The sequence below is a fragment of the Manis pentadactyla genome, chromosome 9 (genome assembly GCF_030020395.1).
Source record: "Manis pentadactyla isolate mManPen7 chromosome 9, mManPen7.hap1, whole genome shotgun sequence".
In the NCBI taxonomy this organism is placed as follows: Eukaryota; Metazoa; Chordata; class Mammalia; order Pholidota; family Manidae; genus Manis; species Manis pentadactyla.
In genome coordinates this window covers 99,140,768-99,156,272 of record NC_080027.1, presented here as the reverse complement: position 1 = coordinate 99,156,272, position 15,505 = coordinate 99,140,768, and the positions used below count along the sequence as shown (strand labels likewise).

At 47.6% G+C, this 15,505-nt stretch overlaps 1 protein-coding gene across 3 annotated transcripts in view; it reads right to left on the bottom strand.

Moving 5' to 3' along the window:
- The window catches only part of ITPKB (inositol-trisphosphate 3-kinase B), a 92,153-nt gene extending 81,124 nt beyond the window's left edge, over positions 1-11,029 (bottom strand). For all 3 annotated transcript variants that reach the window (XM_036918419.2, XM_057507868.1, XM_057507869.1), the window contains exons 1-2: positions 10,889-11,029; positions 7,459-9,553 (exon numbers count right to left, since the gene is read on the bottom strand). In XM_036918419.2, the coding sequence (XP_036774314.2) occupies positions 7,459-9,351 (1,893 nt within the window). In that variant the 5' untranslated portion in view covers positions 9,352-9,553; positions 10,889-11,029. The remainder of the gene's footprint in view (positions 1-7,458; positions 9,554-10,888) is intronic.
- Positions 11,030-15,505: the final 4,476 nt, after the last annotated feature.

Below are 15,505 nucleotides of genomic sequence, written 5' to 3'. Positions count from 1 at the left end.
CCAGGTCAACGGAAATAATCTCAATGCCTTTGAGATGCTGTATCATTTCATTTTCCCTTTCCACCCAGACTCTTACCACAAAAGTAAAATGCTAGATTAATAGGATAACAGCAAACTTCATGACGGAGGATTTGATTTAGCTGAAAATGAGTACCCACCTCCCAGGTTGAGTGAGAAGTTCTCCTTATTCTGAGATGGGGAAATAAATAAAACACTCCCTCCTCCTCCCCCCAGTGAAATACAGATAAACATGAACTGCAGAGAGTCAGTCATCCTGCCCCTTACTGTGGGTAGCTCCTCTTTTTACATTACTTATAAAATTCATCAGCTGGTTTAGAGCAAAACAGAAACAAAAATTTCAGGAAATACAAAATGTATCACTGACTTTTGCAGAATGAGTTTCTATTAAAAGTGGTATCAAGTCAATAAAATGCTCAAGTAAAGCTCAACGGAGGAGAAAGATCAGATTTCTAACAGGAGCACTTAATGGACTCACTAATAAACACGCCAAACAAGTTAGTCAAAGCCTGCCTGTGCTGGCTTACCAGTAACAAGGTTGTCACACGTCCCTCCTCATCAGGGAGAGCTCAGAAGGCCCTGCCTTCAGGTAAGAGACATCAGAGCGGTCTTCCCTGTGCAAACTCTGCAGAAGCTTCATCACTGGCCTTGCTCTATGTGCCCCATTCACCTGCCTCTCAGATTCTAAGCCTTAAAGCAGTCCCCAGCCCTGCAGCTGAATGAAAGGAACCCACTCAAGGGAACGGAGATGGGAGGTAAGGCCAGCCCTATTCTCAGTGTCCCGTGAAATACACTTCAGGACACTGCTGTGGTTCCACAATGGCCTTGAAGTCATGGGAAGTCAATGAATACTGGTCTTTGAGAAATTAATTTCATTCCCACCTCTTTTGCTGACGCAGAATCATTTTCCAGGATTGTACTAGGATGAAAGTGGAACCTAAACAAAACCCTAGGATTGCTACAGAGCACTTCTTTCAAGGGGCCCAGAGAATTTTCCAGACAGACACTGCCTCGCCAGTGGCTCAAGATGTCCCCACCTCCCCTGTGCCAGCATTTACTGAACCTTTTCTTTGCGGGACACTCACAAACACTGCACCCCTGAACTCTCTGCCCTCCAGAGGGCTTGCGGGCCTGTGTGGACTGGGGTCGCAGGTCTGCTAAAACCCGGCAGGCACCTTACCCCCACGGAGGCTGAGCACAAGAAGAAGCAATGAGCTCCCCTTCATTCTTTTTTCCCTCTTTTTGTTCATTTTCCAGGTGGCTTGACATTTCTTTCATGGGTAGGCAGTGCAGCAAGGTGTTGTAGCTCATTCATTCATGTACCCGTTCCCTTAACAAATGTCTTAAAAATATGCACTGTTTAAAGCCAAGGCATATCTTCCAAGGAGAATCAGGAACTTAGACTAATAAAGTTTTCAAGAAAAAAGGAAGATGTAAACATGAATCTATAACTATATTAAATACTCTCTGGTCTTGCCTTCCTCAGCTGTAAAATGTGGATAGGAGGCAATGTGCTCTAACGCCTCTCCCAGACCCAGATTGATATTATGTTAACTAGGTACCTGCTACAGAAAAGTTGTTATTTTTCTAATATCAAGAACAGAGGCCCAACTTCCTAATGAGGTCATATATATTTACTGTGTCTTTCTGCCAAGGAGAACTGAACTGCCTTTGAAATAGTGGTTCACGCCTGGAAAAATGAATGAGCAGGTGTCTGGAGGGTCACAGGGAGACTTAAGGGTGGTGGCAGAACTACAAGTGAGTTTGGCTAAAGGGTCATGAGACCAGGTCAGCGGGTTCTTCCAACCTTCCAGGCAGCCTCCACAGTGAGGTGGCTGGACCCCTCAGTCTGCAGGAAAACTACATCACTGGGTGGTTTTGCTTCCTGCGGTTGGGGCTGCCTGACTGGGCACCCCCATCCTCAGTTCATGAAGTTAACAGTTGGCAGCCACAGCACAAGGTCTCAGGAGAACTGAGCGTCCAAAATCCCAAACATACACTCTGCAGGGATTTTTGTATCACCAAACAGTTCACATTTGGGTTTAGTGAGAGTTCATAAATAATGTGCTCCCCAGTTCAAGAAAAACACGTCTTTCCTGGTGCCAATTGTACCTCAGGAATAAAATCAGCTCAAGGCACACTTGTCATGGATTTCAGGCCACCACATGCATGACCTACAGCACCGAGGCCATGTCTCCCATCAAAACCCACAGACCCCTCCCCACAGAGGGCGGAACCACGACTGGGTTTGGGAGATCCCAAGGTAATTCCAAACACCTGCTGGCTACCTCAAGCAATCAAAGATTTTCCTAACAAAATGTAAAACTCTTTTTTCCATTAAATACATGAAAATTCTACCTTTAGATTACTAAATTGAAGCCTGACAAAATAAAATAAGCCTAAACAATGTTATCAATACTCCTAGGAATATAAATAAACTAATCTAATCTGTAACTACATTGAACAGGTTCATGCCAAGAAAATCATAAAACTGACTCAGTAGCAACTCAGCGCTTAAAAACAAAAGTTCTGAAAATGATTTACAGAACACCTAAAATACATTTCTTTAAAAGCAGCAATTGGCTGGTTTAACACATTTTTCCTGCAAAACCTGAAGGCTAGGCAGACCCAGCTGTGATTTTGCTATGCCTAAACATCAATCTCTCTTTTTCTGTATACCCCACCTTTATTTGAAAGGATTTTAAGCTGGCTGAGATATTTTTATGTTTGTTAAAACAAAGTCTTTTTTTTTTTTTGGTATCATTAATCTACAACTACATGAGGAACATTATGTTTACTAGACTCCCCCCTTCACCAAGTCCCCCCCACAAACCCCATTACAGTCACCGTCCATCAGCGTAGTAAGATGCTATAAAATCACTACTTGTCTTCTCTGGGTTGCACAGCCCTCCCCGTGCCCCCCCACATTATACATGCTAATCATAAGGCTCCCTTTCTTCTCCGACCTCCCCCCCGCACCCTGCCCGTTCTCCCTCCCTTCCCACTCATCCTCCTCAGTCCCTTTCCCTTTGGTAACTGTTAGTCCTTTCTTGGGTTCTGTGATTCTACTGCTGTAAAACAAAGTCTTTTGAAGTGCTGTTTTGACTCTCTGTAGATAAAGCTTCAGTTTCCAAATGTCACTCTCTGAGGAGGCCAAAGCCCTCAGATAACAGAATGCACTGCATCTTTTACTTTTCAAGTTAATGTTCTGGCATTATACCAGTGCAGCCTCTAATATCAGTCTAATTATTCATGAGAATCTTGGGTATTATACTGATGGTTAATTCTGATGATACTTTTTCAATGCAAAATTACAAAGAGCCAAATCATTCTGGAAAAGAAAAAGAGGCAGATCAATTAACGGGTCTTGAGTAAAGACACATTTAAATGTGTCCCGTTTCAGCCTCGGTGTCAGAGGGCTGTACCAAAGAAACCTTGTCACACTTCCAGACACTGACACCAGGTTTTGAATCAAACTTGATTCAGCAGAGCAGAAGTGGCCAGGTTGGGAAAAGAGAACAGGGTGTTGGTCTGGCAAAGCTGAGACGGTGCTGGCTCAGGGTTTACCTTTAAAGCACTGAAAGCCTAGAATTAATATAGTCATAATGATTTAGAACTAGACAGAAACCCCTGGGATCATCCTCATGGACAACACTCATTTGAAAAGAAGGAGACTGAGCCAGGGAGGCACTCCTTGGGTCCCTATTGCCTCTGAGTCTTGGTTTTCCCATTCCTAAACAGGTCAGAGTATCACCTGGAACCCCACATACATGACCTGGGGTCCTCCCAGCTTTGAAAGGTGGTGGGGCCTTGCCGGAAAAAGCCTCTCCTCATCCCTGAGACAGAAGAGGGGTGCCCTATCTTGAGAAACAGCATGTGCACCTTAAACTCCTAACCCACAAATCTGGGCCTTCGACATTCTCACCCAGGAAAGAGTTAGTTTTCTGTTTAGAAGTATGCACCACTAGCTTCATTTTTAAAAGTATCTCTCTAAGGCTTTAAAATTTTAATTTGGTTTACCCCAAAATAAAAATTTTACACTTTTCAAAACCACATAAAGGCATTTTTAACTATTTGAATGCTTTACCACATGTATGAGTTTGTTTTTCACTAAAAAGGACAACTAGTCGACACACACAAAAAAAGCAAAGGAAACAGAATTCCAATGGTCCTAAGCACCAAGAAGACAAGGATTCTGTATTATATTGTTTATATTTCTCCCAGGTAACTAGGCCAATATTTTGTTTTGCTTTGTTTTTTTGCACATACAACTGACAGTTCAATTTTGGAATTAAAAAATTAAAATCTTTTAAAATAAGATGCATACATATTTTAATATAATTCTTTAAACCTGACATTTCAATAGCCCAGATACCCTTAAATGGCATAACAGAGGAAAGTGAAGAACTGATGATCAGTTTCTAGTTATAGAACAAAAGCAAGAACACCAGCCTTGCTCAGTGCAATTCACCTCTGCCCACATCAGAGAATAGTAAGCCTGAATGTGCCTAAATTTAAGCCACTGAACACAATGCATGTAATATAATTACTTTTGAGCAAATTTCAAGCGTCTGATCCTTTACAGACAGAAGACATGCAGGTACAACAACCTGGAACATTTTATTTCAGGTACAGGCCAATGGCAGCCATAGGAAAGACCTGAAGCATTTTGCATGCTTCTGAGGATGTCTCTACAGCTCCTACTCATGGAAGCAAATGAGGAGAGCAGGCCTTTTCACAACATCCCTTCCAGTAAAAAGGCCACTGCTAATTTGCATTCTCTAAATGGTCAAGTCGTTTCCAGAGTGCATTTCTAAACAATCTACTTTTCACTTTGTTTTCAACTCTAGGGAGACCTTCTCAATTCCCTGCACACTTGCTCTGGGACTTCCAGCTGAGACACCCAGCAGGGAGACCAGACGGCAGGAGGACTAAAAGGCAGCCAGTTCAGGCTTCTCTGGGCTGTCATGTCCACCTGCTCTGCCTACACACAGCACCACACACAGTCACTCCCCTGCAGAAGTAAAGAATGTGCCACCCCAAGAAAGGCAGAGCAGCATAGCATAAAAAAAATTCCCAAAGTGGGTCTGAGGGCCAGGGGCTGGCTGTGTGACTGGAAGGCTGAACATGGAATTTCAGACCTTCCTGTGTGAGCAAGGGTGGGTGTGCATGTGCCTGTAGAGCAGCCCTGCAACAGGAACAAAGGCAGCCAGGTTGGGAGAAGAGAACAGGGTGTTGGTATTGCAGAGCTGAGGCAGTGCTGGCTCAGGGTTTATCTTTAGAGCACTGAAGAGCCCAGCCAAAAAGCTCAGTCAATCAAGATATCTGGTGTCCTGTAGACAAAATATCAATATCAGGTAATCAAGTTATTTGTGAGCCACTGAGCAGATGTTTCTGTGTCACAGACAGGCCGCACCATAACAATCTGTACAAGAGAAAGAAAACAGCATATCATGCAAGCAGTCAACCCAAAGCTCAAAAGTCCCTGGGATCCCATAATTTCCAGTTGATTACCCACCCTTCCCCCACACACACTCCCCACCAGCCTCACATGATTCAGAGAGCCAAGCTGGCAGGGGATTTTTCCCTGGCTCTCCTCTGTGGGTGTCTGAAAACCTGCCTGAAGGTGGGCAGTAGGATGGACAACAGGCAGGCCTTGTGTCCACCTCTGGGACTGTCTGACTTGAGAATACCACTCAACCCTCTGGTTTCTCAGTTAGTATCCCTCTGGCAAATGTAAAAAAATTATCACCAGTCTGTATTTACCTCCCCTTTAAACTTACTTTCAGACAAAAGCCCTTTTCAAATGTGGGGACACACAAAGTATTTTGAGGACCAGCCAATAGGAGCTGCTAACCCACCACTAAAAAGGGCAAATGGAAAGTTGGAGAATAAGTTAAGGCAATTTTGGCTGTACCAGCTATGCCTCAGGATTTAAAAAGCAAATGGGAGAAGTGGAACAGGGGACCCCTCCCACCCCACCTACTAGGTCTCTCACTATGGGCAAGAAGGCAGAGAAATCCAGTCTACACCTACAATGAAAAGTCTTTTCCTTTACCACCTGCCCTTTACCAGCATCCCCTCCTGGTGGACTACCTCTAAATTATGTGGAGTGCCTATGCCTGAGGCCCTGACCTGGTCACAAAGTACCAGGCTGACTGGGACCAGCTTTTGCATACACCTTTGCCTCTAGACCATCAGCAGAAGGTAGTGTTTCAAAAAAGAAATGCCTGGTCTTCAAAAATTCAGACTGAGTTCTGAAGTGGGAGTCAGAGAGAAACATACTTTTAGATCTAAACTACCTCAGAGGAGGATCTACAGTAGAAACAAAGTTCTCAGTTGCTGCGGTTTAAGTTATTGAAGTTCAGTGAATGGTATTTGATATTCAAGATGAAATGAGAAGACTACCTATGACAGCACAATGCAGACTTTCCCCCAAGAGAGCCCAAGAACACTGTGCCTGCGGAGGAAATTCCCCATACCCTGGAAAAGCTAAGAGAAACTACAGACCTTTTGAGAAGTACTAGCTTCAACTCTTATGCCTTCCATAAAATATTCTGATCCTCCTATGAGTGAAAACAGCCTAGGACTGAGATTAACCATGTAATAAACTCCTGCTCACAGCCATAGCCAGAACAAGACGTCAGCATGGTGAATCAAAACATATGCACTTGGATACGTCCTGAAATGTACCAGTATCAGCCAACAGATGTATCCATTAGGAGGTGTGACCCGGTGCCTATCGCAGGTAATTCAATCTAATACAATATTCTTAAGTTAGTAAGAAATTGTCTGCATTAAAGAAATGAAAGCATGGTTTTCATTTTAATTCATACATCAAACTGTACCTTAGTTACACTAGTCCCGTGAATACTGCTACGTTTTGAACTTAACTTACTGAGGCTAGAGGGGTTCTTTACCCAACAAACCCTCCAAACCACATCCACAGGTTTTAGGGCCCTGCCAGAAAATCCCATCATTCATTTTCCTGGACTATCAGTAGAGGCTGAGTTAATTTGATGACCTTGTCTGTTGTCCTCCACCAAAATGAACCACAGAATTAAGTGTCTCACCTGATCAGACAAAAAACACACTCAGCAGTTCTGTTCACTGCCTTTGGGGATTAACTGGTAAGTTTTTGGTAATTCATGAATATTACCTTCCCAAGAAGTGAGTGTTGACCTATCAGGGGTACCTTACATTATTTTAAGATGTACATGGATATAGCAAAAGAAGTGACTCGGATTCACTGTCCAAGCTGCAAAGTGCATGGTCAGTGCCTAGGCACCTCTCCAGCAAACACCCCAGAGAACTTTAAGTTGTGACTGCTCCAGGGCCCAGGTCAGACTCTTCACGACTTCACAGAAAATAAGAAAAACAGGGGACACATGGAGCACGAATGCAGCACAAGTTCTAGAAAAATCTCAGAGCTAGACTTACCACTCTGGGCTTCTGCTGGTCCAGGGTATGTAGGAAGGCAGAGTTGGGGTCCAGGCAGCGCTCAGGGTCACTGGAGATGTCCTCCTCTGAGTCCTCATAGGAGGAGGAGAAGCCAGTGGAGGAGGCAGAGGAAGAGGACAGCTTCCTCAATGGCAGGCTGCCCCGAGGGCTTCCCTGCACATCCTCCAAGGCCGCGTCCTCCTGGGTCCCCATGTCTGTGATGATGACCGCAGGTATACTGCTGGGGCTGCAGGCCTCTCTCAGGGGAGGCTTGTCCTTCCGATCTGGGGAGAGCAGCTCTGGGCTGGGCTGAGAGTCTCGGTCCTGTGGCTGGCTTCCCCAGGTCCCCTCTGATTGCACCCCTATGCCACACGTCCAGGCCTGACCGGCTTCCTCCATGGGGCCAGGCCAAGCCCTGGAGCTCCCAGGAGGCACACCCACCCTGTCCCCCAGACAGCACTGATGTTCTTTCTGATCTTTTGAGGCTTCCCAACAAGGCAAAGGCTTTAGCAATCCGCCAGACGAAATTCTCACCTCCACTTCCCGGGTGCCTGGCTGTGCTGAGTGGCTGCCCCCGAGCAGACCCAGGGTCAGAGCCCCTTCCTCTGCTCTGCTGGAGCACTGCCCAGACTCCACGACCACCAGGGCCACACTCTGGGTCACCTCAGGGACCACCGAGCTCAAGTCTTCGCAGGGCCTGCACCAGCTCAGGGCTGCAGAGGACTCCGGGCCTTTTGCGTTCACTGTCCTCTCCTGTGCCCTTTCACCCTCTTCGGGCGCCCTGGAGCCCTGCAGGCCACACTGCCAATTGCTCTTCCCCAGGGGCTCTCCACCGCGAGGCCCGCCCTTGTCTGGGGCTGGGCTTGTCTCACAGCCCAGAGACTGCCGGGGACTGTCCACCACGGCCTCCAGAGGGTGCACACCACCAAGCTCGTGGGTCCTCTCAGACGGCTCAGTGAGGGCAGGGTCGTGTGGATGATGCAGTACAGTGCATGCGGCTCTCGCTGCCTCCTCTGTGGCCGGCACCGAGTTCACTCCGAGCAGCCCCAACGATGGAGTCCGGCTGCTCAGTGCTCCCAGAGGAGAGGCCCTCGCGTCAGTTTCCACAGCCGTGGGCGAGCCACAGTGGAATCTGGCAGGGACCCCCGTTTCCGTTCTCGCCGGAGCGTCTGGACTCTGAGCCCCTGATCCTGACGGAACGGCCAGGCCGGGGCAAGGTGCCGCTCCGGCCTTGTCCTTCGAGGGGCGTGGGCTGGGCGCCCTTTCTCGCCTCCCGGGGTCGGCCCCTGAAGGTCCTCGATATTGCTCCCCCCAGGACTTTGTCCTCCGCTCCTCGCTCTGGGCCAGGACCCTTTCCGGGGGCTGACTGCTGCTGCGGGAGGGGCACGGGGAGGGCGAACGAGCCCTGCCCAAACGCGGGCTGCGAGGTGCTGGCGTGGCGGAGCCCTGCGCCTGGATGTGCGCCTCGAACATGCCCACTTTCTGATTCACCTGCACGTTCTGCAACTCGCGCTGCAGGATTCGCAGCTTCCTCTTGGCCTCCTCCGGCCCTGGAGGGGAGAGGGAAGCGCCGGTCACCACCTGCTGCCCGTCCCCTCTCGGGCGACCCGCCCAGCTCGGGCTTCCCACGCTGCCGCCACCACTGCTATTCAGCCTGCGCCGGCCACTCCGCCAGTCCCCGGGGCTCCCGGGCTCCTCTGGCGACAGCGACTCGGTGGCGGGGAAGAGGAAGGAGGAGCCTCTCACGGGGCTGAAAACGCTGCCGGGGCTCAGGCTGGCCCTGCCCGGCGGCGCGGGCGTCTCGCTGCTGCCGGGCCGGGAGCCGCCGCTCTTCGCCTGGTTGGCGCTACTCATGATCGCCAGGCTGTTGAGCGCGTAGCAGGACACGGCCATAGTACTGGGTCAGCAGCCGCCCGCCGCCTCTGCTCGCGTCCCGCCGCTGCCGTCCGCGCCACCCCGCGCGGTTTCTGGCTCAGCCCCGGAGGCCCGGCGGCCGCGGCTCGGCGCGCAGGCGGGCGGGCATGGCCCTGGCGGAGAGCGCGGGGCAGAACCGCGGGCTCGGCCCCCGCCCAAAGCTCCATAAACGACAGCGCCACTGTGGAGACACAAGGAGATAAGTCAGGACCCCAGAGGGGACGAGAGCTCCCAGCCCGAGGAACACCCATCCGTGCATGGTCGGGTCCTCGGCGAGGACACAGCCTGGGGGCCTCCGTCGTCAGCGCGTTGCGGGGTACATGTGCGTTTCCCGAGGGTGCTCCCCACCCCTCTCCCCAGGTTGGGATGCGCTTTGAGGGCGCTTAAAGTTCCAAAGTCTGAGACTCGTCTTGAGAGCCAGGCGGCCGGACGAGGGATGATATACAACTGCTCGGTTCCTAAGTGTGCTGTGTGCAGGGCGCAGCTGACTCGGATCTTTCAGAGTGCGGAGCCCCATCCAGCAACTCGGGGTCCCCGCGACCTAAGCAAACATTGGTTATACCGGGCACCAGGGCAGCCTCCGCCCCTGGGCATCAGGCTTTCCCCGCTCCACCCTCCTGGCCATCAGGGACCGACTCGGAGAGGCCCTGAGCGGGACCTGCCCGCCGCATCCGCTGCCTGAGCCGGGTCTGGGGACTGGCGTTCCCGCCATGTGCCCTCCTGGATTGGCCTTGGGACTGTGTCCCTCCGCCTACGAAGGCCTGGGCGCTGCGGGGCCGCAGCTAAGCATTTTCCAACACTGGCCCTGTCGGCTGTCCCCAGACAAGTGTGTTTTGTGAGTGAGGACGCGCCTGCGCGCGCCCGGGACCGAGACGCTGCACGTCCCCTGTTCCGGAACCAATACTGGTCGGCCTGCAGTCGTCCCCCGCAGGGGCGTGTGTGTGTGTGGGAGGGAGGGGGTGCGTGTGCACATGGTGTGTGTGTGTGTGCGCGCACGCGCGTGTGGGTGTGTGTGGTGCGTGTGCGCGCGCGTTCAGCGGTCGGCCCTCCGCACGCCCAGTGCCCGGGGACGCGGCAGCCCCTGAGCGCTCCGGCACCCGCGCCCACTCGGAGGAACCCCAAGCGCGCGTGGCTGCAGGCGGGCTGAAGCCCGGGCCCAGCGCAGCTCCCGGCGGCCGCGTCCCAGAGCCCCAGGCGGCGCGGCCGAGGGCAGGGCTTCTCGGCATCCTGGGCAGCCTTGCCCGGCGCCCACGAAGCCGCCCGCGGCCCGAGCACGGCAGCCTGGAGCTCCGGGAGGCTGCACGGAAGGCGCGGAGCAGCCGGAGAACTCGATTCTCGCTTCTTTTCCCGCACCCCCGCACCTCCACCCCGCCCCCATCCCCAGATCAAAGCCCCTGTCAGTCTCGCCAGCCCACCTCTGCTCCTTTTCAGGACGCGGGCTGCCCAGACCGGCTGCAGAACGCAGAGCGGGGTAAAGGGGACGCCGGGGCAAGAGCAAGAAAAACGCCAAACTTACCTGCAGTGTCTCCGATCCCCGGTCCTGTGCAGACTACATGGCCCCGGGACGCAGACGGCGTAGGAACAAGAGAGCTTTAAAAGTCAAAGCGCAGAAATGATTTCCTCACCCAGCTGGGAAGGCAGAAAAGGAGAGTGCGGAAGAGGAGGCGAGCTCTGGGCAGGGGCCGGGCGACCCGCGGAGGCGACGCCGCCCTGCGCGCCTTCCCGGCGGTGGAGATCCTACCCTGACACTGCTCCGCGCTCCCTCAGTGTTTGTTCAACGCGCGATTAAAAAAAAAGTTGGGGGGTGGGGAGGGCGGAGGGAGAAAGGCGGGGGCCCGGGGGAGGAAAGCAGGAAGGAAGTTGTGAGCCTGTCTGGGGTTGAACTCAGCGGAACAAGTTTTTCTTTTCTTCTTTTTTTTCTATTGCTTGGCAAGACCGAGGGAGGGAAACACTTAAAAAAAAAAAAAAGTTTCCATTGTTAGCTAACAAAAAAAAAAAGCCTTTTAACTTCTGCTGGTTAAAGATATACCATCCATTTTCCACCCCTCCATCAAGCTTTGCTGATGTCTAGCTTATTTCTGAAAAATGTTTTTAATAAAGTTTTGAGTGTGCATTTTAAGCAAAGCAAATAATGGAGACCTTGTTAGCACTTAAAACCGACTAAGCTATAAACGGTTTATGTTCTTGTACACAAATATGTAAATTCAAAGAAGGTACTTTGTGGGCACCTCCTTGCAAAGTTGCAGATTTTCAGTGCATCATAGTGGTATTTTGGAAGACTGGTTGGGCTGTGAGCTGTTGATGGTTTTGCAGAGCAATTGCTAGTTATATAAACACACCTTTACGTTGCACGTTTATCTTATTACTAAATGCACACTGCAAATGTGACATTGGCATATTTTTGCACTTAATTCTCAAAGTTATTTTTAGAAAAAGTATAGTCCTGCCACTAAGAAAATCTGAGACCCCCGCTGGCTCAGTCTCCCATACCTGGATCATTTTCAAGAACCTTTTACTTCCACCCCTACCCCCACCCCCACCCCCAGCAAAAAAGGGGGAAGAACATCAGCCAATACTACTGGGCATGCAGGTGGGTCCTATCCCGTTTCTGCTTTGGTGCTGCAAGTGTGTTTTGCATAATTCCCTAAATCCTAAACTATAGCATTTGGTGGAAAAAGGGAAAACACAGCTGCCAAGCTCAGAAGATTTAAAAATATAAAGACTGAATCAGTCCTTGTATTCCTATTAGTTAAAGATGAGGTGGAAATTTTGGCTTTGTAGCAAACACGTCTTTTGCTTGTTTAGGTAACAATACTAAGTGAGCAAAGCAACCTGCTGCTAAATCCAGTAAAGACTCATGTTAAATCTGAAACCACGAGGTCTTTTAGCTAAGAATTCCTGGGATTCAGACACTGTTGAGTGCTTTCTAAATTTTTAAAAACATTCCATGAAAGGACTATCCCTAGTTACTCCCCCCACCTTCAATGGGTCCAAATAAAAAGCCCAGAGATTATCTGGGTGTTGACTCAGGATCTGGGCAGTTGTTAGGCAGAGAGGCTAGCCCTATCTTTGCCCCTAATTCTGTTGCCTAGTGGCAAGGAGGAGGAGCTGCCCATTCCCAGGACACCCACTCCATGGAGTTTATTTCTGAGTACTCTAGGAGACACAAACACCACAGCAGGCATCATGGTGGCAGCAACTGGAGGACACAGCCATGCACAGAGTGAATACAGAAACTGAGCTTCCAAGGCCCTGGAATATGGCACTGTCACCTCACAGCCAGACATAATCAGCCTTTCCAGAACTGAGAAATTCAGGCTTCCTGATTAAAAAATCATCCTGAGGAATTCTTGCTCAGAAGGCAGCTAGTAGCTGGTCAGTTGTGGCATGCAGAAAGGATTCTTGCCTTGGGCTAGAGGTAGAGCTAGATGATAATTCTACCAGTCTAAACCTCTAATTGTGCCACCAAGAGCAGCAGGGACTGGGGAAAAGATGGAGCAAAACCCACATCTGGAAACCAGCATAGTTGGTTTGCATCCTGAAGTGGAATCTACTTGCCTTCCATGATTTTAAATTAACATAAGGGAAAACAATTCACATAGCACTTATTATTAGCCTGACATCGTTCTAAGCACATTATAAATACTTACACATTTTAGTCCTCATAAAAATCTTGTGATGTAGATACTTTTTTTATCCCCATTTTACAGATGTAGAAATTAAAGCACAGGGCTGTGAGTAATTTGCTTCCAAATCCCACAACCAGTAAGTGACAAGACTAGAATTTGAAACTGCCTGGATCCAGAATCCATGCTTATCACTGTTTTTCCATATTCTATACTAGTTATCTACAACTATAGGGAAATTTTGTCTAGCTTTTCAGGGTTCCTATTTACCCACCTTTGAAATGGAATTTTTTAAATCATAGCTATGAAACTAAGAATAGAAAGGGAATCTCCTCAACTTACTAAAGGGCATTCACAAAAACATACAGCTAACATCATACTTTATGGTGAAGGACCGAACACTGGCTCCCTAAGATCAGGAAAAAGGCAAGTCTGTCTGCTCTTGCCACTTCTATTCAATATTGTACTGGAAGTCCTACTCAGAACTATTAGATGAGAAAAATAAATAAAATGCATCCATATTAGAAGGGAAGATATACAGACAATATGTTAGGAAACCCTTTGGCATCTACCAAACAGCTATTAGAACAAATAAGTGAGTTTAACTATTTATTAGTTTGCTAGGGTTACAGTAACAAAGTACTACAGACTGATTGGCCTAAACAACAGAAATTTATTTTCTCACATCTCTGGAGTCAAGAAGTCTGAGATCAAGGTGTTGCAGGTTTGGTTTCTTCTGAGGCCTCTCTCCTTAGTTCATAGGTAGCCATCTTCTCCCTGTGTCTTCATGTGGTCTTCTCTATGTGTGTATCCATGTCCTAATCTCCTCTTGTAAGGACATCAGTCATTTTGGGGTAGGGTCCTAATTTTAACTTAATTACCTCTTGAAAGACCCTATCTCCAAATGCAGTCATCTTCTGAGCCACTGGGAATTAGGATTTCAACACATACATTTTGAGCATACACAATTCAGCCCATAATAGCAAGGTTGCACAAGTCAATGTGCCAAAATCAATTGTATTTCTACATTATTAGCAATGAACGATCAGAAATTTAAAAATTGTAAATAATATTTATAATAGCATCAGAAGCTATGAAACACACAGGGATAAACATGGCAAAAGACATAGAAGGCCTGCAAAACACTACTGAGAAAATTTGAAGACCTGCATAAATGAAGAGATAGACGGTGTTCATGAATTGGAAGACTCAATATTTTTTAACATGTCAATTCTCCCCAAATTGATCTATAGATTAAATCCCATCACAATTAACATCCCAGCAGGATTTTGCTGATTCTAAACTTCTTAGGGAAATACAAAGGATCCAGAATACCCAAAACAGCTTTAAAAAGAACAAAGTGGAAGGACTAACACTATCTGATTTCAAGACTTATTAAACTACGAAAATCAAGACAGTACAATACTGGCATAAAGTTAGACAAATAGACTAGTATGGAAGAATGTAGAGTCCAAAATAGACCAGTATATATAGAGACAATTGATATTTAACACAGATGCAGGAAAGAGAAATTAATCTCAACAAGTAGTGCTTAACAATTGGATATACATATGCAAAAAAAAAGAACTTCAATCCATATCTTGTACCACATAAAAAAATTAACTTGAAATGGCTCACAGATATAAGTGTAAAACCTAAAACCATAACTTTTATAAGAGAACATTTTGGGGACGTTTGGCTAAGCAAATATTTCTTAGATATGACACCAAAAGTGTGATCCACAAAAGTATAATTTTGACAAATTAGACTACATTAAAATTTAAAAATTCTGCCTTGTCTTCTGAAAAAATGAAGACAAGTTACAGAATGGGAGAACAATATATGCAAGGTATATATTTGATTTGTACCTACGATATATGAGATACTCTTAAAACTCAATAATAAGAGAACAACCCAGTAAAAAATGGGCAGAAGATTTGAGCAGATGCTTCATCAAAGGAGGTATAGGAATGGCAAATATGCAAATATGAAAAGATGCTCAGCATCATTAGTCTGTAGGGAAATGCAAATTAAACCACAATTAAACACCATTACATACCTCTTAGAATGGTTAAAATTTTTTTTAATTTACTTGGTGAAGATGTGGAAGAACTGAGCTCTCATATACTGTGGGCAGGAATAGAAAATGATATGGCCACTGGAAAACCATTTGACAGTTTCTTAAAAAGTTAAACATCACCTGCCATATGATCCAACCATTCCACTCCTAGGCGTTTACTCTAGAGAAATGAAAGCATATGTCCCTACAAATATCTGTACACAAATGCTCACAGCAGCTTGATTTGAACTAGCCCAAAACAGGAAACAGCCCAAATGTCTATCAACATGTGAATGGAAATAAACAAACGCTGGTATATTTACACAGTGGAATATTATTCATCAACAAAAAGAAAACTCTTGCTATACACACAACATGGATGAACCTCAGCATAATTGTGTTTAGTGAAAGAAGCCAGACAATAAGAGTATTTGCTGTATAATTCCAC